General features: G+C 39.2%; 10 protein-coding genes across 10 annotated transcripts; 8 read left to right on the forward strand and 2 right to left on the reverse strand.

The window, feature by feature from the left end:
- Positions 1-2427: 2427 nt before the first annotated feature.
- Positions 2428-2892, reverse strand: JH06_3806 (hypothetical protein; the record flags this gene model as incomplete). Its single annotated transcript, XM_014672858.1, has 4 exons — positions 2428-2624; positions 2655-2764; positions 2795-2838; positions 2875-2892. The coding sequence occupies 4 exons, from the start codon at positions 2890-2892 to the stop codon at positions 2428-2430; spliced, it is 369 nt and encodes a 122-aa protein (XP_014528344.1).
- A 306-nt stretch (positions 2893-3198) lies between these two features.
- Positions 3199-3537, forward strand: JH06_3807 (hypothetical protein; the record flags this gene model as incomplete). The annotated part of the gene is made up of 2 exons (XM_014672859.1): positions 3199-3239; positions 3270-3537. 2 exons carry the CDS (start codon positions 3199-3201, stop codon positions 3535-3537), a joined length of 309 nt encoding a protein of 102 aa, XP_014528345.1.
- Positions 3538-5904: 2367 nt separating this feature from the next.
- JH06_3808 (ribonuclease D) lies at positions 5905-6655 on the forward strand (the record flags this gene model as incomplete). The annotated part of the gene is given in 3 exon segments (XM_014672860.1): positions 5905-6254; positions 6285-6585; positions 6602-6655. The coding sequence occupies 3 exon segments, from the start codon at positions 5905-5907 to the stop codon at positions 6653-6655; spliced, it is 705 nt and encodes a 234-aa protein (XP_014528346.1).
- Positions 6656-6757: 102 nt separating this feature from the next.
- Positions 6758-7867, forward strand: JH06_3809 (histone-lysine n-methyltransferase; the record flags this gene model as incomplete). Its single annotated transcript, XM_014672861.1, has 6 exons — positions 6758-6854; positions 6891-7039; positions 7082-7117; positions 7158-7296; positions 7326-7639; positions 7664-7867. 6 exons carry the CDS (start codon positions 6758-6760, stop codon positions 7865-7867), a joined length of 939 nt encoding a protein of 312 aa, XP_014528347.1.
- A 788-nt stretch (positions 7868-8655) lies between these two features.
- On the forward strand, positions 8656-9801 carry JH06_3810 (GTP-binding protein; the record flags this gene model as incomplete). Its single annotated transcript, XM_014672862.1, is given in 3 exon segments — positions 8656-9423; positions 9454-9576; positions 9592-9801. The coding sequence occupies 3 exon segments, from the start codon at positions 8656-8658 to the stop codon at positions 9799-9801; spliced, it is 1101 nt and encodes a 366-aa protein (XP_014528348.1).
- Positions 9802-10908: 1107 nt separating this feature from the next.
- JH06_3811 (cohesin subunit SA-3) lies at positions 10909-12157 on the forward strand (the record flags this gene model as incomplete). The annotated part of the gene is made up of 8 exons (XM_014672863.1): positions 10909-10964; positions 10997-11030; positions 11052-11132; positions 11165-11338; positions 11369-11506; positions 11537-11715; positions 11740-11978; positions 12009-12157. 8 exons carry the CDS (start codon positions 10909-10911, stop codon positions 12155-12157), a joined length of 1050 nt encoding a protein of 349 aa, XP_014528349.1.
- Positions 12158-14644: 2487 nt separating this feature from the next.
- JH06_3812 (hypothetical protein) lies at positions 14645-15739 on the reverse strand (the record flags this gene model as incomplete). The annotated part of the gene is made up of 4 exons (XM_014672864.1): positions 14645-14776; positions 14807-14997; positions 15029-15479; positions 15512-15739. 4 exons carry the CDS (start codon positions 15737-15739, stop codon positions 14645-14647), a joined length of 1002 nt encoding a protein of 333 aa, XP_014528350.1.
- A 102-nt stretch (positions 15740-15841) lies between these two features.
- Positions 15842-17249, forward strand: JH06_3813 (diphthamide biosynthesis protein 1; the record flags this gene model as incomplete). The annotated part of the gene is made up of 5 exons (XM_014672865.1): positions 15842-16023; positions 16054-16411; positions 16442-16543; positions 16572-16841; positions 16872-17249. The coding sequence occupies 5 exons, from the start codon at positions 15842-15844 to the stop codon at positions 17247-17249; spliced, it is 1290 nt and encodes a 429-aa protein (XP_014528351.1).
- A 1078-nt stretch (positions 17250-18327) lies between these two features.
- Positions 18328-21438, forward strand: JH06_3814 (protein SSUH2-like protein; the record flags this gene model as incomplete). The annotated part of the gene is made up of 17 exons (XM_014672866.1): positions 18328-18365; positions 18396-18468; positions 18500-18541; positions 18575-18739; positions 18769-18990; positions 19020-19325; positions 19358-19578; positions 19609-19699; positions 19730-19924; positions 20000-20119; positions 20149-20192; positions 20223-20318; positions 20348-20573; positions 20603-20871; positions 20901-20988; positions 21019-21117; positions 21148-21438. The coding sequence occupies 17 exons, from the start codon at positions 18328-18330 to the stop codon at positions 21436-21438; spliced, it is 2586 nt and encodes an 861-aa protein (XP_014528352.1).
- A 25-nt stretch (positions 21439-21463) lies between these two features.
- JH06_3815 (cytosolic cyclophilin) lies at positions 21464-22072 on the forward strand (the record flags this gene model as incomplete). The annotated part of the gene is made up of 4 exons (XM_014672867.1): positions 21464-21532; positions 21565-21726; positions 21751-21894; positions 21926-22072. 4 exons carry the CDS (start codon positions 21464-21466, stop codon positions 22070-22072), a joined length of 522 nt encoding a protein of 173 aa, XP_014528353.1.
- Positions 22073-23227: the final 1155 nt, after the last annotated feature.

The raw sequence follows: 23227 nt of genomic DNA on the forward strand, positions 1-23227 counted from the left end.
GAATGCCGTGTCATTGTATGAGAAGTCTTATTTACCCACCAAATCACTTCCTTTCGAGGATTGTAATTGCGTATCATCATCTTTGCTCGACTTGAATCGGATGCAACAAGAATCAAAGCGTTATTGCTCCAGTTGAAGTGATTCTGACAAGAATGAAATGTGTGAATATCCTTCCGATTCAAAAATGATGCTTGGTCCGGAAAATCAGCAAGAGGGATCCCACAACGGATATGCATACATAAAAGCTTCCGGTTTCCACGAATAGCTAACCGATCATCGATACTTGTGCGCATTGACTTTGATAAGATTAGATGATTCCGAAGAAAATAGGAATATAGGAAAAAGGCTTCATGATCGTATCGAGGAGGATTTGAAGTTGACTCGTCAAGCAAACCGAGAGAGTGTAAAACCTTCCGATTTTCTTCATTCTGAATCATAAAAAGGAAAAGAGGACAATTAGTTGAGAGATAAATATCCTTGGTATCGAAAACGGATTTAATGGAGTTGGAGATTAAACGATTGACTAAACTTGACTTTGTGGAAAAACAATTATTATATGCAATGAACCTTCCTTTTAGTGATGTCCTACTCCCTATTTGTGAATTACGACTAACACTTGCTACTTCCATGTTCTACAGTCGTATTCCAGTAGTCTGTGACTTTGAATGCCACGTCATAGGCGTAGTTTCTTGAAGCTATGCTGAATCACGATAACAGAACCTACTACATAGTTTCTTGTTGGTTACTGTAGCAATGATGAAGGCACTTGTCAAACCCAAGAGATTGTTTCCAAGTCCACTTTCAGATGGGCGAAAAACCACTTCACCAGAATAGTCATGGACGTGATGGTCAATATTCTGAACTGTGGGAGACGCAGAAGGAATATGAGTAGGAGGAAGAGAAGTAGGTTGAAAAAATGATACAGAATTAGATAGTATATTCTCCGTAGGAACTGAGTAGTTGAATAATTCCGCAACTATTGTAGGGTTACTCTTCATGTTCTCAGATACATGAACAAGTAGTGTATCGTTTCCAAAATATTGAATAGATTGGAACCGATTCCACAAATTGCTTCGGATACACAAACCTACAACTCATGGGTTCAGGTGGCTGTTACGGAGCAGAAACATGCAAAAGATACACTCTATCAATACAATGATAGAATTCTCCATTTGAGAAATCCGAAATGTCAACAAACACTAGTACAAACTATGCATCCAGCTTAAAACCATCATTCTAAAATGTTAGTCCTCTTCATAACCCACTAGTCCGCAACTCTCTGGAGTAGTGGGCGTCTGTTCCACTCCAACTACCTTCAAAGCTAAATCCACCTTCTTCTCCAATGTATCAAGTTTTGACTACATTTCAACAGCCTAGTACAAAGTCACCTCAATGCGTTGTTGGTCCGATCGAATCGCTTCCAAAGCATGATTTATACAGCGGATTTCTTCCATAAGACGGTTAAAAATAGACTCTTCAGATATGACTCGATGATTCTTGGCAAAGAGACTCTTTACACGATCTAACTTGCGTGCTGGAGACTGTTGATGCTTTGCAGCTCCTGTAGAGACGGGAGTAGAACTCACAGGAGTGACAGGTCGGAACATTGACCTCTATTCTTCACTGGATCTTTTCATTCTTACTCCAACAACAATCTCGGATGCTGAATCTTCTAAAAATGAAAGAAAGTCAAATCTTCTACTTTGGAGAATCACATCATGCACACTGTAAGTACGAGTACGTCGTTCTTCTTCAGGTGCTTGTGGCTTCTTTTCTTCTCCTTGCCTGTTGCTCAGACTCTCAAACATCGACATGCTTCGTCCCCGTCCTTCCTTGGATGAAAATGCAGTACTGTGGAGACACTGATCCTCAGACACTGCAGGATGAGGACGCTGACCTACACGCAAACTGAAAGTAGGAGTATGAGGAAGGATGGGTGATTCGGGAAGTTGTCGTTCATCCAAGCAAAATGGAGACATGGGAAGCTCGGTGACCTCAGAGTAGGTGAGTTCAGAGTTGTGGCGAGGTCGACCTAGGAGATTCTTCTTCATACCGATGGTCATGACATGGCGAGGCGGGACAAAAAAATGAGGCGAAGCGTTTTCCACATCAATGATATCCTCGAGGTAGTCTTTACCACAGGAAACTCTTGAAAAGAGAGTATTAATGTGAAGTCCATTAAACAGTTGAAAGTGATGAAGGCGGTTGTGGAGAAAATACACCAAGTTCCGGCGGTTTTCTTTATCACGCATTAGTACAGGATTGTAGGTGAGATCCAGAGACTCTAATTGCTGCACGTCAAATCCTTTGATCTAATTCCTACAGTTAATGCAAGGAGATCTTGAAACGAGTCATAAGTCACCTTATTATGGGAGAGAGTTAGAATGCGAAGATTACGTAACTTGTACAAATCCTACGATTATCAATTCAACCAGCGAATACACGAGGGAACAAACAGATATTGTTGTAATCCAAATGTAGTTCCTCTAAAAGACACAAGGAGGTGAGTGGCTTAATATTAGAGATAGCATTTCGAGAGATATTGACGTATTTAAGCTTACTGAGTCGTTTAATTGGTGTGAGATCCTGAATGTTGTGACAACAGATGGTCAAACGTTCCAGATCTAGGTCATATCAGTCTAAAACAGAACTACTTCGTAGGGAGTCTAAAGCGGGGATGGTATCGTATTTGAAAGTGAGAACATCAGAACTCAAATATGTCAAGTCGACTTCCTCGAAGTCATCTAGTTCCTCTTCCTTGCATCTATGCATTCATTATCCAGAACACATTTACTCCAATAGTCGGCAGAGTTCAGAACTCGACAATTCGCTGTCTTTCTATTCATTAGAGTGCATACAAGAAGAAAATCTTACTCGCTGCAGCTCAGACATTATGGGATGTGAGAAATCTGACTTCATTTAAATGTTCGTTTAGATATTCATAATAATAAAGAAACCAGAAAAAGCTGAAAAACAAACACTACATATCGAGAGAAGATGGAATTGAAATAATGGCTGTGAGATGTAGGTCGCGGACATGTTGTTTCGTTTCGTGAGAGGATCACATAGATTTCTTCCTTTGCACATAGAATAGGATAAAGAGATGAAAAATGAATGTATTCATACAAATTACTCTCATAAGAACTTTTAGTGATCTTCACTTAGAAGCGTCTACAGTTTACAGTTTGTGTATTTCAGATGGAAGAAGTACAGGAAAGACGTAAACCGTGTCGCAATTTGTACGTACCCTTTTGTCAGTTGTTATGTAGATGGAGTACCGGAACATGTCAATACAGCACATTCTGCCGATTTGCTCATCCAACGGGAATTGATACGAATGTGACATGGATTAACGAGCACCCGACAGAATACTTTACTGCAATGGTACGAGAGTGTACAATTTGTCAAGGACTACGTCTAAATCCAATTCTCTCGTTGATGCGCCGACTGAATCTCCCTGAGTGGATTGACTACGATATCCTTGTTATGTCGATTGAGTTTGAAGATGTTTGGATTTGGTTTGGTGATCATTCTTAGTTGAGTTTTCCAAATAAGCTAGTGATGTGTTCAATTGGGTATCCATTTTGTCGCGCACAATTACAGAAGTATATCAAAAGATTTTCTCTTCCTTATGAGATTGGACCTAGTATACTCTATTCGTTGTTTCGATGTAGCGCTTCTTGAGAAGATTCCAAAGGATTCCGATGCATTTACAACTATCCAGAATTTCATTTTCTATTGTATTCGAGTAGATATGCAGCGTTCGTCCATGAAGCTGACAGATGAATTGATTATCGCCGAATATGATAGTATTGAAACTCATTTCTTGTTTCTGTAGATGCTAAGCCCTATTCGAAACAAATTGAAATTGCTGCAGAAGATATGATATGGAATTTCAGTGCTAGTGATCCAGTAAGGATAATCCGAGGATAAGATTTAGCTGCTCCAAGCCTTCGACAACCATTTCTCTAGTCATCATTATAACCCTAAGGATACCCCGGATGTAGAAGTGAAATATGGACTCAATATTAGGCGAGACAGGAGAAGAACATCAAGAAGAGGCGTAATTTCCTTCATCCAGTGGGTTCGTTTTACACGTTGGCATTCCACATATCCATCACTTCTAGGCTTCCAGATGATGTGACGATTCAGTTTATTGATTCAGTTCCCAAACTCTATTCTGCTGTCATCGAAATGCAGCAAGAAGCTGTCCTCGGGTGGGATTTCGAGTTTTCGCATGGAAATAATGTATTCTGTACAGTCTCATTGATTCAAGTGGCTGGGCAAAAGAAGATGTAATTATATGGAAGAATGTCGATGTAGATGGTTGATCGATGGTTCATGGCTGAAACAAGAACAGTCGAATTCACAAATTTCTTATTTTCTTCTCTTGGTGACTCAAAGTGAATCAATCTTCCATGTGTTTAAGGGTGGAGATGGAGATGTTCTTGTATTAAAATACTCATTCCCACAGATTCCTGCCTTGTTATACTATCGCAATACTGTTGATCTTGATATGATGAGTCAGTCCATCTGTTTTAACAAAGTAGTATCTCTTAGTCTCCTAGTCTATATGTTTTGGGGAAAACCTCTGGACAAGTCCCAGCAATGTACAGATTGGTCAATACGTCCACTATCTTCCAAGCAGACTATCTATGCAGCAGCAGATGCATATGTTTCGAGACTAGTCTTTTTAAAGTTTTGGGATATTATTGAGCAAGAGGTCATTCCACTGGATGTCATTGATAACCTCAAAGCATCTCGATCCGTGTTTCCTCCAGTAGTGGTTGCTGGGAAACAGCTTGAACTTTATGATCTGAGTATCAAAGTCGGAGTGTATCGCCAGTATTTTGAAAATAGTCTCAGTGCAGCAAAACGGTGTCCTGATTACAGATATATTTGTTTGTTGATTCACAACTTTCCTTCTATTGGATGGGTAATCAAAAGAAAAAACCCAAAAAGGGTAATCGATGTAGTTTGTGAGAAAAGAATCGTTCTATAACATGTAGACCTAAGTATGGAATCTGTCGAAATCCAGATTGCAATGATAAATGGCATAAAATGTTTGATAGCATGTCAGATGCTTGGATATGCAATAATGTGCCTTCATATCTTGAGAAGATGATCTCGTTCTCTAAAGAAACAGAAAGACCATATGTTGATGGAGCAATTAAATATTTGTCAAATCATCCTGAAACGGGCTCTCAGTTGTCTGTGGACTATCTTTTCAAATATTTCAGGGATGCAACTGTATTATTTTTCTTTTAAATAGACTGTAGATTAAACCAGAACAGTTTGCTGATTTTGTCTCCTTGAAACCAGAAATGGTACCAGAAATCTTATTAAGACTATCAAATACTCCAGTAGATCGTGATTTAGTACTTGCTTCAAGTAAATGAGAATGTTGAGTTTCCTGTAGAATTAATCAACCGCTATTATGTGGATGTTCGTTTGTACCCTGTTCTAAAGCTAGAGTTAGAGAAGAGAGAAGTACAGTTTCTTGTAAATAAGTCATTGATGGATATCAACGAATCCTACTTTCTCGGGATACTCAAATGTATATCTTCTCAGATCCGATCACTAGTAGATTGGGATAGAGAGAGTAGTATTATCTTATATAATCAACTGGAACATACATATGGAGGTGCTTATAGTGTAATCATGCGAAATGACTGTAAACTAGTTATGTAGAAAGATCCGAAACACGTTCAACATTCCGTCTTCACAGGGTCTTGAAAGAGTATCGATTACTGTTCCACAAATCAGTCGAGATCAATCCTTACTTGCCGATCCAACAAAATACGTGATGCCAAGAAATGTCAGCATTTCATTCATTGATTCCTTGGCATCTCTTCAACTCGAATGTAGAATTCGATTTATCTATCAATGATAGTATCCAGTATCATGAATGAGCACATTCTTGGTTGGGATTGCGAGTGGTTGATGCGACCTGGAATCTTTACACCTGATACAATTCAAATATCGGGTGCTAAACATGTATGGATCATTGATGGAGTATGGTTATGTTCGGAAGCTGTTCAAAAAGAAGTGAAAGCTGATTTCGAAGCTTTTATTGTCAATCCAAAAGTTTTTCATATTTTCAAAGCAAAGGATGATTTAGATCGTCTTGCTCGATATACATTGATTCCTTGTTTGCAATCCATTCCACATGTGATTGATATTGATGCCCTTGCACATGCAATTGGATTTAAGCGAGAAACTTCTTTATCCTACTATTTATTACTAACAGAAGGGTATCGAAGGAGTGGAGTAATCACATATAGAAAAGCTCTTGATAAGACAGCTCGTATGAGTGATTGGACTCAACGGCCTCTAGGAATGAAACAGATATTCTATGCAGCACAAGATGCTTATGTAACTCGTCAAGTATATATTGGAATGGCTCGAATCCTGTTAATGAAACCAAATATTAACCAATTGAAGGATAATTTGGAGTTGATAAAAAAAGACGTTATTTTAAGGGCGGTTCAACGAGGAAAGAAATCTACTAATAAGACAAATAATCAGCGATGGAATGCATTTTTTGAATATAAACCTGTGCTACCTGCTGAATTAAAAACTATTGTTCATGAATCGATAGAACTTTGTGAAGATTCTTTGTATGTTTGTAACAAACAGAATGACAGATTCCTAACAATTCGTCAGTCAAACGCAATTGGGGACCAAAGTGACACTTTCCGAAGAGCAAAACCGAGATATTTTCTGTCACATCGCTAATACAAGTTAATTGGATCGTATGTCGTGCAGAGAATATTTAAAAGACCTTCAAATTCGTGTGGAACAGTCAAAGAACAAGGGTCGTTACCTTGTTTCCGAAAGACACATACCGGCTGGTAGGAATGCTTCATGAGTGATTGCTGATGTTGTAGGTACGACAATTATGACATGCAAGCCGTTATCATTCGCTATCACGAATGAGAAGGAACAATTTGTATGTCAGAACTGTTTCAAGGAATATCCGAAGCTTATGACATGTGCTAAGTGTGGTTATGCTCGTTATTGTTGTCGTCAGTGTCAAGTGAATGATTGGTGAGTAGTGTGATGAATGTTTCATGTATAGGAAGAATCACAAGTTGGAGTGTGGTTGGATGAAAAAGTTAATGGAAGTAATGAAAGTGATTTGGAGTAATGTGTAGAAGAAGCAGCCTATGAACAGTTACGTGTTGATAATACGTATGGTTTACCAGATTTGCACGCATCAGGCTTCTCATTCGAACGAGAATGGGATTATCAAAGGTGACTACACTGATATTCAAGATCACTGTGATAATCTGAGTTTGGCTTCTTGAGGTCATTGAGCATAGATGTGTCAGATAAAGAAACAGTCGAAAAGTACAAAGAGGTAGCTGAATTGATTCATGGTCTCGTATTGACGGAGTCTTGGTACTCAGAAACAACTTGTCCACTTCAAGAAATCGTATCTTGTGTGGGAAGACTCTACAGTAATCGATTCTCAGTTACGTCATACCAGAACTCAGATATTGCAATAGGAATGTACCCACTTGCTTATCTGATCAATCATCGTTGTACTCCAAATACTACGTTTGTGTTTGATGGTGATCACATGCTTGTTCGCTCTATTGCGGATATCAAGAAGGGAGAAGAAATTAACGTTGGGGTATAATTTGATGCTGATCCATAGATCAGTTATGTGGACGTGACCAAGCCAAGTTATCTTCGGAATCAAATTCTGCATGAAGGCTATTGTTTCAGATGTTCGTGTTCGACTTGTAAGGATATCCAGAGAGATAAGAACCTTCTATCCTACAAGTGTTCTTGTGGAGGAGTTTTGTATCCAACAATTCGAAATGGTTATGATCGTCCTGGTCCTCATATGTATGAATGATTGATTGATAGAATTGTGGATTTGTGATAAATGTGGAAAATCAGGATATTTTGCTGATGAGAAGCGATTGATTGAGGATGAGCAGTGTTATTCTCTTCTTATATGGCTTCAGTATTATTACATAGAAATGATAAGAAATAGAACAGATGATGGATATTCATACAAGAAAACAAGTGAATTGTACACAGAATATCAATCAAAATGCACCACAGATAACTATTTGTATATCCGTCTTCTACAATATCTTCTCACATATTTCATTGCATTGAATGTATGAATGAATAATGGTTCTTATTTAAAGCGTTCTATGGAATGTGAGGAGATTAGTCAGACTCTTCTTCAATTCATGAACAAGTACCAGATTCACTATAGTCGTGCTTTAATTCAAGAGGTTTGTGAGTATATTACCATGTCATATGAAGAACATCTCTTGTGGAAAGTTGGATTCCGGTCTTGGAAAGAATCTCTCGGCTATAAAATATTATGAAGAGGCATTGAAGATGTAAGATGAATTAGAGAGATATGAGAGATAGTGCTCGTGTGACGGATGGAGAGGGAAGTGCCATCTTTAAGATTATTGAAGGTCTTATTTCGGATGTTCGTATGAAGATCCCTCAGTTTATGAGAAGGAAATGATGTTATTTAGGGTGTTATGTTTGTTAGGATATTTGAAGAAAGAGTGCCTTTTTTGAAGTCCATAATACGAAACGATTTCTTCAATTCCAAAGATCATTCCAATTTCCATTTCTTTCTTTGATAACGCGATTAAGCAACGTGTTTGACCAACCATGAGCTTAGTTCAACAAATCGCAGAAATTGAGGAGGAGATGGCAAGGACTCAGAAGAATAAGGCAACCGAGAAGCATATTGGTTTGTTGAAGGCCAAACTTGCCAAATTAAGACGAGAAATCTTGACTCCGAAGAGTTCAAAGGGTGGTGGTGAAGGTTTTGATGTCACGAAGGCTGGAGATACGCGTATTGGTTTGATTGGTTTCCCTTCTGTTGGCAAGTCCACTCTTTTGACTAAATTGACCGGAACCTTTTCAGAAGTTGCTGCGTATGAGTTCACTACGCTTACATGTATTCCTGGTGTTATTCACTACAAAGGAGCTAAGATTCAACTCTTGGATTTGCCTGGTATCATTGAAGGAGCTAAGGATGGAAAGGGACGAGGTCGTCAGATTATTGGTACTGCTCGTACCTGTAATATGCTCGATGCCATGAAACCTGTTACACATAAGAGGCTTATCGAAAAGGAATTAGAGGGATTTGGAATTCGGTTGAATAAGCAGCCACCTAACATCTACTTCAAGATGAAGGACAAGGGTGGTGTGAATCTCCAAATCATGTCCAAAAACTGTGAATTGGATGCTGAAATCGTCTCTTCGATCCTTCATGAATACAAGATTCATAATGCTGATATCACAGTTCGTTGTGATGCAACAGTCGATGATTTGATTGATGTAATTGAAGGGAATCGTGTTTATATGCCTTGTTTATATGTTCTGAACAAGATTGACCAAATCTCCATTGAAGAGCTGGATATTCTAGCAGAGGTGAGGAAATTGTATGAAGGTGATATGTAGCTTGAACACTGTGTTCCTATTTGTGCAGGACGAGAATGGAATCTCGATGAATTACTAGAGAAGATTTGGGAGTATTGTAAGATTATCCGTATTTACACCAAACCAAAGGTGAGAATGATGAGCGTGAGTAAGAGATAGGGTCAGATTCCAGATTACGAGGAACCTGTGATTCTTCACGCAGAGAATCCGACGGTGAGAGATTTCTGTAATCGGTTGCATAAGGATATTGCTCGTCAATTTCAGTATGCTTGGGTGTGGGGTTCTTCGGTGAAATATCAACCTCAACGTGTTGGATTGGATCATAAGTTATGTGATGAGGATGTTGTACAGATTGTGAAGAGGGATTGAGAGTATCTTTAGTAGTTGTTTGTAAGAAACAGAAGAATTTGCTTTCTTGAGTTGAAGATCTGCATACCCATTTAAATATCGATCTTGCTCGTCATTTTTGTCTCCATTCACAGAAAGGAGGAGGAGCATCTCTTTATAGTATTGAAGACTCTTCTCATCAACTTCTCGAATCACTGAATGTAGAAGGACAAGTGAACAACACAAAACAAGATACAACCCGATAAGATGATTCAATCGGAAAAGTGTAGAGAGGATTAAAATAACGAAAAATCCATAAACATATCGGAGATAGAGGAATCGGGGCTGCAGAGGATGGACAAACAAAAATAATCTAGAAATGATTCTTTGATATTATCAGACTACAAGGAAATAAAGGCAAGGGTAACAGTGAATATCAAGAAGCGTTTGAAGAATCTACATCAACACAAATACAAAAACGAATACAAGAATGGAATGAAGAGAAACAGACAAATCAAAGCATAATTGCAGCAATAGTACAATAAGTTGATCTTCATCGTCTCAGTGATTGGTTTACTAATCGATTTTCCATTGAATATAGTTTCAAAGAAGTCATTCCAAGGACGCTATATATCATTTACCAAGATCACATAATACAAGTTCCCTAAAACCAATAATTGAAAGCGTATGATGAATGTTTTGAATTGCTACAATTATGAAGGATAGAATAAGCCTACCTTGTTCAATGTGAATAATCATTCTCTCTTCTCAATGAATCAAAATGTAAGTTGAGAAGAGTGAGTTTAGCGAGAATCCAACAAAAGAATGATCAGAATTGAAAACCCATAATGAAAAAGATAGAATTCCGCAGAGAGAGGAGTTTTCTTCCATGAGACAAGCTGTTAGTCCTTGTCGAGGTTGTAGATAGTTGTACCAATGACCGTGTGGTGAGATACAATGAGCTGACAACCCAACAAACGATACACATACGTGGGAGTTGATGTCTCTTTACATTGATTCTCCATTTTTTGGATGACCTATCCTCTTTTAAACGAAAGCGGGGAAAACGAAGCTTCCCGCCAGAATTCATATTGAACAACCTATAGTTTTATTTGACCCGTTTCTTGGATATCGCTAGCGTGAAACGAAATGGTCAGTTCTGTGAGCGAGTTGTCTGTTGGAGAAGAGTTGCGAGATGACGAAACGTAAGACATTCGAAATGGTTTTAATTCTGTAGAGTTCTTACAAATCCAATTGATGTATTCATTATGGTTCGTAGAATGAAAGAATAGGAAGAGACAGAATTGCCACAACAAACCGAACTTGAAAATGAATCCACACTTCATCTAGATGAAGAAAAGGAGGATAATCTTGTAAGTCCTTGTTGAGCATTATTCATGTATAGAAAGAAGTTGATGAAGAACCAAGTCCTTCAAAAGGGAAGAAATCCAAAATGAGCCCTAAGAAAACTCGTCCTTCGTATTTAGATGCAGATGAGTGTTATCATTTATTTTCGAGTATCTACTTTGATCGTCACTCTGTATCCAAGTTACTAGCAACAGTAATAAAGGAATTGAAGGTTGGTTTGAGTATATTGACTTCATTTTAGAAACAGCGTTCTTCCATTCCACTCCAACTCATTACTGCAATCCTCTATCTCAGTAACTTAAAGGTGAATCCTAAGATTCGTCCTACAGCAGGTGTTGGTTCTTTGTATGATAAATCGATTGTTTACGACAATCAAGAAGTGAGTAAGTGAATGAGGAATCATGAGTAGGATCATGTTCTTCCTTTCTCTCCCTTTATGCGTCATACTCGTGGTAAAGGTCCTTCAATGTCATTCAATCGTTTTGAGAAACTCTGGTCAGGGATTGGACTTAACTATCTGGATTTACCTTCTGACACGATTGATGATTTGTTGAATTTCTTGATTGAACTCACAGCCTATAAGTATCAGTAAGTCGTACTCTTAAGCACTAGTCATCGGAATCTCCGTTTTGTAGCAACAGCTAGTCTGGTATCATTCATGATAGGTCTAGCTGAATTGGAGAATGAAAAGCGAAGTGCTTTGGAAATGGAGAAGGGAAGAAAGAAGAAGGAAGTAGAGAGAGAACTGGAGAGAGTGGATGAATTGAAGAATCAGTTGTATCTCTCTGTCATTTGCCATCGTATTCGAGATGTGTTCACTCCTATACGCGAATTAGTCACACGAGACATTGGTAAGAATGAATGATTGAGGTCATTCTTAGGTGGGTTCATTCGAGCTTGTCCTGAATCATACTGTATTGATGACTATCTGAAGTATATTGGAGTGGCTCTCTCCGACAAGGATGCGAATGTACGAATCGAGGGAGTTTCCCAGCTTACATCATTGTTCAAAATAGGTGATATTTTTTGACAAGTAGAACAAAGAGACATTTGACATCGGATTTGAAGGAATTATTGGAACGACACAAAAATAGGGTATTATTTATGACACGCGATACAAATGAAACTGTGATTCTTTACACAATCGATTTGGTGGATTGTATGAAAGGTGATTTTCGTGATGAATTGTGACATTCTAGAAAATGACATGATTTCCTCTCAAGAAGACGAATTGATATTTGAACTAATTCTAGACGTTTCACAGTCTGTAGGTCATCGTGCATTTGAATACTATGCCAAATGGAGTCTGGCTCATGAAGAGAATCGATTTGTTTCAATCCTTCAATATTTGGATCAATACGCGAAAGATGATACAGAGATTCATCATGTATCTGTCTTTGTACTGAATGCTGCTGGGAATGTGGATGACCTATTAGTAGAGCCTTATCAATGGCTTTTTGATAGTGACTCGATACAACAAACATTATTACAACAGAGAAAGGATTACAAGCTGGATTCACGATCAATGCAATTGTTGGGAGCACTCGTGAAATCATGTTTACGAGTATTGAAAGAAGGAATTAGCCGTGGGTTATCGAAGCGACAGTCTCTCTATGAACAACTATGTTCTATCATGGAAGGCATTCTCCCACAATTGTTCTCAATGTATAAGACTGAAACTTCCATGTTGAAACTCCTTGTGGATAGTGTCAGTTTCATTCAGTTTTCTTCAGTAGAAATGGCTCGAGCTGTGGCATCCAATCTTTTCTCTTTATTTGAATCAGAAACAGATCTTGATGCTGCAAATCATATTCTGAATGTAACAACACACATTGTAGCTCAATGTGCTCATTCTGAAGATCTTGATCTGATGTCTCTTCTTCGGGAATGCACTGATCGAACAATAGCACAGTGGAAGACTGTGAATCAGGAAAAAGCGCCCTTGATTCTGATGGTTCATGAGCAAGAGAAAGCAGCACAAGAGTTGTGTGTGGTATATGGTCGCTTGGTGAATGCGTACTGTTATCAGGATCTTACAGAGACTCTCGATGAACAACACGTCTTTGGGTCTGTGGATCTATTGTTAGCTGATCTTCCGACAGACATAGAGAGTAGGTGAATGGTGAGAATACGAATATAGGCTCTACTGGACTGGAACTTCGTTATCTTTGCCATCGTATCCAACAGATTCACTTGCTCTATCGTCTCCTTCATTCTCAACACACTACGGATGCTTCTCCTTCAGAGAGTGCTACTGATGTACAGGCTTCGATTCATCTCTTTGTAGAAGCAATCTCTGCTGAGATTTCTCGATTGCTCCCAAGGGAAAGTGCGTTATTGTATCGATATGAGCTGCTTCTTTGTGATTTGTTGATTCCCGCGGGAGATGATGTTATCACAGAGGATCTCACTCGATGTAGGATTGATTGAAGGATGTCAGATAGTGATGGGAGATTTGGTTCGAATTCAGTTGTTAGGGTACCATGATGTTGATCTCTTGGTCGATGGAGCAGTCACAGAAGAGGGTCGAACCCGTCAGCAAATTGCAACGAAACGAGTGCTGACTCCACTCTACCAATGTTCTGTGGCTCATGCTGCTTCAGTGTTACCTTCAGCTCTTTTGTTCTTTGTATGTGACTATGGTGATGTAGCTGCACAGCTGGGAAGAGAATTATTGCGTCAAGTTAAGAACAGTGATGTGAAATGTTTAGCGAAGCTGGTTCAAGATTCTCTCCAATTTAGTTTCTCTGTTTATAAGACGAAACGTGTGTTGGTAAAGAATCCCGATGCTGATCCAGAGTTGTGTTATCTACACTTTGTCAATGTAAGTCGTCGAATCAGTCTGTTGTTAGGAGTTCAGCTACAGTATTCAGTTCTTGTTCCCATGTTTGAAATGATGAAGGTAACTGAGAATAATGATGGTAATGGTGTAGGAAGCGATTGATACTGTTTCAAATACTCATCAGAGTGGTATGATTGAGTTCTTGGAAGCATTAATGCCATTCTCATCAAAACTAACACAAGAAGCTCGAGATTTGTTGAGTAGTGAGTTAGACAAAGTATGTATGTATGGTGAGATACCACTGATAGAGTGTATCATTGTTTGATGAAGAGGCAAGAGAGATATTAGAAAATGTGATAGCAAAACAAGATGCCAATGAATCTGTTGGTGAATTACCTCCCTATGGACGTGTGTTTGCTGCATTCCGTTCGTCATTGAAAGTGAAAACAACGAAGAGTGAAAAGAGACAAAGAGAAAGAGAAGTGAAACAGATTGAGGCTGTACAACCATCTAAGAAGAGAGATGTTGAAAAGAGACCGAAGCGAGACAAGAAGACTGAGAATAGTGAGAAGGTTTCGAAGGGAAAGACAAAAAAAGCAAGTGAAAAGGCAAAAACAAATGAGAAAATTGAAAAGAAGACAAATGCTAAAGTGACTAAAGGTGTGGATACGAAAAGGACACGTGTGAAAAGCACTGGAAAGACAAGAAGAGCAAACAAATAGTTTAACATATAATTCATTCAACTGTTTGCTGTAGAATTGGTTTATTCACTTCCACATCATCTTCCTTCTTTCGAAAACTGTCATATACAACACAGCCTAATCCGGCAATAATAAGAAAAGCTCCCAAATCACCAATCACTAATTTCTACATTTCATCTCTATTTTCCTTTGTTACCTCATGCAAAAAGATGATCGCTACAATAGTCGTTGCTACCGGCTGGAAGGTTGTATAAGCTGAAATGATTGATGCATCAATAAATTTGTTGCACCACAACATAAGGAAATAGGTGGTAATGGAATGAATGAGAACAAAATAGGTTAAACACCAGATTCCTTCCTTTGGAATTGCCCATGCAGAAGGTTTATCTAGTTGTCAGAAAGAGTATCAAACATCTACTCCAATACAAACAGATACCAACAAGCATGACAAGAACGGAACAGATATTATAACTAAGAGAAGTAACTGTGACTGCCGGATATCTTTTGACTAGTGGCTTTGACAAAACAACAAAGAGAGAGTTGCTAAGGCAATTCACAAAAAAGAAGCAAGATCCAATCAAAATACTTCGACCACTACTTCCTCCTCCAGAGAAGAATGCAACAACAAAGGCACCTGAAGCCGATAACAAGATGCCAAGTATCTTCCTCCAACTCTTTGATTCCATGTGAATCATAATAGTGACGACTACTGTGATAATTGGCTGTGTTGCTTGCCAAATAGAAGCAATATGTGCAGGTGCAAATGATAAACCAACAATAAAACACACTTGATTGCCAAACATACAGAGTCCAACAAAGAATAACCGGAGAATGTCTTCCTTGTGAACAAATTTGCTTCGTGTGATGAACTACAAGGGAAAAAAAACCTAATATCATTTACACAAATAGAGAGAAGAATCAGTCCAGCAAACAATTCCCTGTAGAAAGCAAAAATGATTGGAGGCATAGAGTTTAGGGCTTCCTTTCCGATACAATTCCCAACACCAAAGAGAATTTGTACAAATATAGCAGTTGCATGGACAAACCACAGAGAAGGAGAGCGTTCACTTTTGCCATTAGGATCATCTGTTGTTGTATCTTCTATGATGATTGTTTCTTGTTGATCCATAGAAAGATACGTGATTGTGCTCTTTGGGGATTCCCCCAGAAATAAACCCCAAGGGAATCTGAATCGCGGGAATTTACGATAATCGTTATGATAGGAATAAGGATGAAGCGCACGGTAATTAGGAGGAACGCCATTCCCGATGAGATTCTTAACAATACTTCTCTGAATGAGGCGATTTCCAGACTGCCTTCGAACTACAACTTTGAGATTCACAAGACAATCCATCGTATCACACAAGCACATGCAAAGACAGTATGTCTGCAATTCCCTGAAGGACTAGCAGTGTGAGGAAAGCGGTGGAACGTGATTTCTAGCTACGCTTGTGCAATTGCCGATATCATTCGTCATTTTACTCATGCAAGAGTCATCGTAATGGGTGATGTAACATACGGTGCATGTTGTGTTGATGATTATTCAGCAAAGCGACTTGGTGCAGATTTTATGGTTCACTATGGTCATTCCTGCTTGATTCCAATTCAGAAAACCCAAATCCCAATTCTCTATGTTTTTGTGGAGTTGCACATTAATGTGGATCATCTCGTGAAGACAATCCATGCAAATGTTCCTGAAGACCAGCGAATTGCCTTACTAGGAACGATTCAGTTTTCTCAAGCCATTCATCAAGCGGCTGCACAGCTTCAATCCTTCTATCCCGAAGTATTGATACCACAGGTGATTGCCAATGTATTGTATCATTGATAGCAAAAGCCCTTGTCACGAGGTGAAGTCTTGGGTTGCACATCACCCATAATGCCAACAACAGATTGTATGATATTTTTAGCAGATGGTCGTTTTCATATTGAGGTATTTATAATCCATTCATCTCACCTAGAGTGCCATGATCATGAATCCCTCTGTTTGTACACTTCGATATAATCCATACACGATGGAACTAACAGAAGAAGAATATGATTTGAACAAAATGCGATCTATTCGGGGTAACGAGATTGAAAAGGCAAAGAAGGCTGTTCACTGGGGCATAGTGTTAGGAACACTTGGTCGACAAGGAAATGAAATGATATTAGAACGATTGAAGACGATTCTGAAAAAGAAGAACCTTGTTTATGATGTTGTGTTACTTTCAGAAATATCGGATGCTACAGTATGAATTGAAACGATTTGTGACATCTAGCTGTCTCGAATGAAGGGTATTGATTGTTGGGTTCAAATTGCCTGTCCTCGTCTGTCGATTGACTGGGGTTCAGGCTATTCCAGGCCTCTCTTAACATGCTATGAAGCATTTGTCGCTTTAGGTGAAGCTGAGTGGACTGAACAATACCCAATGGACTGGTACAGTGCAGAAGGAGGTCCTTGGAGTAATTGTCAGAATTTCTTTGTTTGTCACAAACACAACCAATTATTATACCAACGGAAGAAGCTGATCCACAGTCGGGACATAATGGAGATATTTGGAGGTTCATTTGGAATTGCAGCCAAAGAACTGGATTGGCATATTATTTGCCACAGAGATGATGTAATAAAAACAGCCAAAATAACGTCAACAGAATAATGCATACGACTCTAGAGATTAGACATTGAGTCTGATCTCACCTTAATAAAGGTAAACATAGCAAAAATACCTGCAACAAGGGCAATTAGAAATAGAGGAATCATATAGGATTGATTCTCTCGAGTAATCAACGTTCCTAACACCTTCAATAAACACCTCTCCATATTCGTACAGAGATTGCTGCTACTACAAAACGAGTATGCCCACTAAAGATCATATCTCCAGCAGAAAAAAAGGTGGTCGGTTTAGCAAGGAAGTTAAATGCGTGTTTGAAGCCTTCGCGCAAAGTAGGATGAATGTCTACAGGATGCCCTGCTCTACCGGTAAAGGAGTTCTATGAGACATATCCAAGGATATTGATTTGTAGGACTTGAAGGACATGGATCTGAGAGACTCGTACAACAAAATGTGAGAGGTCTAAAAAAACCGGTGATTCCCAACAGCAATAAAGCTTTGCGAAGCATAAGGAAGTTATCCTTAAGAAAGAGAAGCGAAATGGTAACAGGAAGGATGAGAAGTCCCATTAGAACGTCTCCAATTGTCTTTGTGTGAATTTTTCCAATCAAAGGCAGTTCAGTCGTCTCTTTCTAGGATGAAGTGGACACCAAATACAAACATGAGGTATCCATTCAAACAAATAATCAGGAAGGGTAGACATGGGAGCTCTAGAAGTAATAGACTCGGCAGAATGAAACCGATTCATACTGATGTAGGTTCCTGCAGTCTCATAGAGTTCTGCGGCAATAAAAAAAGCGATTCCAAGCTAAGAATCAGAATAAGCAGACATTTCAACAGCTGTCGTTAAGAAGACCCGATATGCGATTCCAATAACGATAACCCCAATGACAACGATTAGCATCAGCACAAGAAGGATGATGTGAACACGTTCTACAATCAAACGTATTTATCACATTTACTCTCTGAGCGGGATACATGCACAATAATGGGTGTCCAGACAAGAGCTAAGATAAAGATAAAGAGATACAGCCAAATCGACTCCATGAATCTTCAAAACGGTGCTATGGAATAGATTCCTGTTCAAACAGCGAATGGGAGAATTGAACGATTCTACCAAACAATGACTGGAACCAACGTCGTTCTCACCGTAATCTGCATGTTTCAATCTTGAAAAAACTGTAAGATTAGAAATAATCTTGATTTATTGGAAGACTTTGCAAACTGGGTTGTGTCATTCTTTTTCTTTCTTGGTATAATGAGTGTCGGTAGTTGAATCATTTTCTGAGCTATAGAGCGACCCATTCACTGCAGGTGTTTATGTTCCACCGACGAATGTGAATACACATATACTTCAAAATGAGATATAGATGACTCCAGCAAATTTATTTCCGCAAATTGAGCCTGTTTCGGTGGAGAAAAGACTTCCACCTCCTCTTCCACCCAAAAACGTGAATCCTCGTCCTTCTCTTCCTGCAAAGCCACAGGAGCTCATTGATGAGGTAAACTACGCACGAAACTTCCCTACAATTCCTGTTTGAACTTGTGTTCCAATGCGATGTAGAATTACGAAGAACTCGCTTACGAAAATGCAACTGTTGGGAGTCAGGTCCCTTGCCGAATTCCTGATATTCTTGTTCGTGAAGGTCAACCAACTGTTCTTCCTATTCCTACTGTCGATTTTCCTGTTATAACAAGGGAACAGGCTGTGACTGCTTTTAAAGAATATGTGAGTTCGAAATGGTGCTGGGATCACCGGTTCTTGGAGACATTCCGCGTTTATGATGTACAGTTCGGTTTGTGAATTGATTATAGGATGAAATGGTATACTGTTACATTATGACTCTCGACAATTTCTATGAATCTCGAGGTGCTTGTTGGAATGAGTCCCAATTAACGTCTGAACCGGTTCTGGGTCCAGATCAAGGTGTTCCTCCAGCTCCATGGGATCTTCAGGTTCCATTGCCTCCTTATTTCCAAGACTGTGTCCGTTCGATTCCTGTCCCTTTCACGCAGGTCTGTAGAAAATGCTGTTCTTGTTCTGGATCTGGTGAAGAGTCTTGTTCAACATGTTCTGGTAGTGGTTTTTGTGTATGCTCCAAATGCCAAGGAAGGCCGAATGTAGTGAATTCTGATGAGTGATTGATTAGTAGGATAATCCTTGTTTGAATTGCAATGGAACAGGAAAAGAGCGTTGTGTACATTGTAGTGGAGTGGGTCGAGTTGGTTGTCATATGTGCAACGGTCGAGGTGCGGTGTTACGATGGATTGACGTAATGGCGGAATTCAAGACGCACTCAATTGTGAATGTGATCGAACGAGGAGGATTGAACAAAGAGTATTTGAAATTATTAGAAGGAAGACAGATGTACAAGTGAGTTATGTTTGGTGGATTCATGATCAGAGTTCAAGGTTGGAGATTGGTTGAGGGAGACTCTTTTTATGATTCGGAAGTCAATGAGTCAATTCACGATCTTCTCCAGCAGGCAGAAGAAGTGAGAATGTGTTTTGGGACTGATAGATAGTTGGAAGCACAGTATGAAATCGTTGGTCTTCAACAGCAATTGCGTGTTTCAGTTGTCCCTGTTCGCATCTTGCATTGTGAGAGTGACAACAATCAGTTTGATGTCTCTGTATTTGATATGGATTGCAAGATCTACTGTCCAGATTATCCTGTACAAACGTGTGGTTTGTGGAAGAATATGATGTCCAAGTGTTCAGTTCAATAGTAGTGTTTGTTTGATTCTCTCTCGGAAGCATGGATGTTTGTTCTAATGACTGGAACTAATAAATAGTATTGTTCTTCTGTTAATCAGGGAGTCGAAACGGTCAATTCAGCACTCCTTGCTTCTTGTTTCACCACAGATCCTTCAAAACATGTTGGAGGATTAGATATGGTTCAGAGATTGATTCAAGTAGGAATTGAGTGAATCTGATATGGAAGGTAAATGACGTGGATTTGTTGGTATCACCTATTCAAAATACTACGTATTGTTGAGTTGTTTCGATAAATTATAGTCTGAGGAAAGCTGCTGCTGCCCATATCTGGATGATGAAGCATTATGCTTCAAATAATCTAGAGCAAAGTGCGCACTATCAGAATGAGTTCTTTGAGTATTTGAACTCTCGATTATGAATTCTAGTTTCTTTTCGCAGTTCATTTCATCTACAACGGTTCCAACTCTAGCACCATTAGCGATTTGTGTATGTAAAGAGTCGCAGCAATTCGTTGGACGGGTGATTGATCATGTCCCTATTGATTCTAAGATTGCAAGGCAGACTTCCATAATTGAATCTCGGGAACTATCTGATTTCATTAAAGGAATTCGAAACTTGTTGATTGTGTGTAATAATGCCGAATTTGCTCATGTATCAATGCTTTCATCTCTAAACTCTAGTTCTCTTCATATAATGCATTGATTAGTATTCTTAATAGCTATTTGAAGAATCTCTTCTGCCAGAGGAACTTCATTGCTGCTCAAGTTCTCCTTGATCCATATCAAGATATTCTTGAAGGCGAATTAATGATATGTCCTCTCTCCGAATTAACAACCTTCTACTATTACTATGGTAGACTATTTATTTACACAGAACAATACGACAGTGCCACAGAATGTATTTCAAAGGCAATTCAGGCTTGTGATCCAGAAAATGAGCGAAATCTATCGTATCGTTGGTTGTATCGATTCATTGTAGTCGGCTAATGTTCTTCTACATTCCATTGATGTTGAAGTCGGGAAGGCTTCCAAAAGACGAGCTTCTACAGCGATTTGGTTTTAACATGGTAACTATACATCGAGGGAATTATAGATAGTATTCAAAAATGGTTTTGTGTTGTCGAACAGGGAACATAACGCTCTTTGAACAAGTGTTAAATGAGAACAGCTTGACGATCAACAAGCGTGGATTGCAAGTACTTTCTTTTGTTAGAGTTATATCTAAGCTCCTCTTTTCCAAAATCAAAGCAATGGTGTATGCTCGACTAATCTTACGGATAAGGGAAACATATAATGAATTTCACGTTCCTTATTCTGCGCTACGTTATGGATTCCAATACTATGGACAAGAAGTGACTGATGAGGAGATCACCTGTATAATCAATTCACTAGTGCTATTGGGTCATTTAAAATGCTATGCTTCATTCAATCACAAAACCGTTGTATTTAGTAAGAAATTGTATAGTGTTTGTTGGTATATCAATTATGAACCACTATCCGTACAGAGAGTTGATTGATTCAAAAAGAAGTGTAAATTGACAAATGTCCCGTCCTAAAGTATTCTTTGATATTACCATTGCTGGCCAACCTGCAGGAAGAATCGTCTTTTCGGTAGGTTTGATTCCTTCTATTTCATGTCATAGTTGTTCAGCGATATTGTCCCTAAGACTGCTGAAAATTTCCGATGCCTGTGCACCGGAGAGAAGGGAAAGGGAAGATCTGGAGTGGATCTCTGCTTCAAGAACTCAATCTTCCACAGAGTCATCCCTGGCTTCATGCTTCAGGGAGGAGATATCACTTTATGGGTTGAGTCAGGTTCTTATCCATAGGATTTCAATGGTTTTGGAGGTGAATCCATCTATGGAAACAGATTCGCTGATGAGAACTTCCGCGTGCGCCACGACCGTCCAGGACTCCTTTCGATGGCCAATGCTGGTCCCAATACAAATGGGTCTCAGTTCTTTATCACCACCGTAGAATTCAATTGGAATGAGTAATATAAAGGTTCCTACTCCTCATCTGAACGGAAAGCATGTCGTTTTCGGCGAAGTCATTGAAGGCATGGATGTTGTTAAGAAGATCGAGTCTTATGGATCCAACAGTGGAAGAACGAAGGCTGAGATCAAGATCGTTGCCTGTGGTCAACTCTAAGCATGTGATCAGTTTGTTTGTTATAGACACTCTTGGAACCCTTATGTCGAGTAGTTTCGTTTCAAGGATTTCGAGAATAGAGGGATGTTGACAGAAATTGTTCGTATTCTGGATGCCTCAATTCGGTTCTTGTGAAGAATTCTATTTATCTTTGTTTCTGTATATATTATGCCTAGGTATTATCTCTAATTCCATTTGACCGATTAGAAGTCGAAGTTCAGGATGTTACAGAATAGGGTACTGTTAATGTGTAGTCAGTGGCGGTTCCCGAAGATCTTATTCGTCCGCAAGGTCGTCTGCAAGACCGTTTTGTGTCTTTGATAGTACTAATCTGTAGTTCTGCATCTCATTCTGCTCGAGCTCCCCCACGACGAACTGCAACTCCTGCGAGATCGGCAGCTAGACCAGCTGCTGGTACTTCGTCAACAAAATCGACTGCCAGCACCTCGTCAGCAAAACCTACAACTCCCGCTCCTCAACCTCAGCCCACCCATCAACAGACGTGTACAAGTTGAAGGTTTCTTTTGAAATGTAGATTCGTCTGGAGGTGGTTTCTTCTCGAATGTTGCCCAGGGCTTTGCTTTTGGAGCTGGAAGTGCTGTAGCTCATAAGTAGGTATTGGATGTGTTCTCTTAGAGTAGTGCTGTAAATGGAGTTGTGAATGCTGTTTCTGGTCGTAACCGCGAGGAAGACCCGAATGCTCCTGTTCCTGTTGAGGAAACTTCCGAAATGCAGCAGCAACAGCAAGTATGGGCAGAGAAAGGGAATAAAGTGTAGGATCCTTGTGCAATGTATCGTATGGACTTCAATAATTGTTTGGAAGTGGTAAGAGACGTTGTTACTAGCTAATGACAAGAATAAGGATAAAGGTATTTCCGAGTGTCAGATCTTCTTTGACTCGTTCAAGAGATGTCAAGAACGAGTTCAGAGAGAGTCTATGAATGAATTCCATTGAGTGGTCATTTTCCTTGTTTGTTGTGTCTATATATTGACTTTGATCTTCTGCTAACTTTTAGAGAATACCGGAAACAAGAGATGAGAATTAGAGGAGTTTCATAGAAAAATGAAATGGATCAAGAATCGATTCTTATACCCATATTCATACCATAATAATACAATATTTAGGGTCCATCAATCCATTCAATTGGTTACTCC

This window comes from Blastocystis sp. subtype 4 (assembly GCF_000743755.1).
Source record: "Blastocystis sp. subtype 4 strain WR1 chromosome Unknown seqid_0070, whole genome shotgun sequence".
Lineage (NCBI taxonomy): Eukaryota > Bigyra > Opalinata > Blastocystidae > Blastocystis > Blastocystis sp. subtype 4.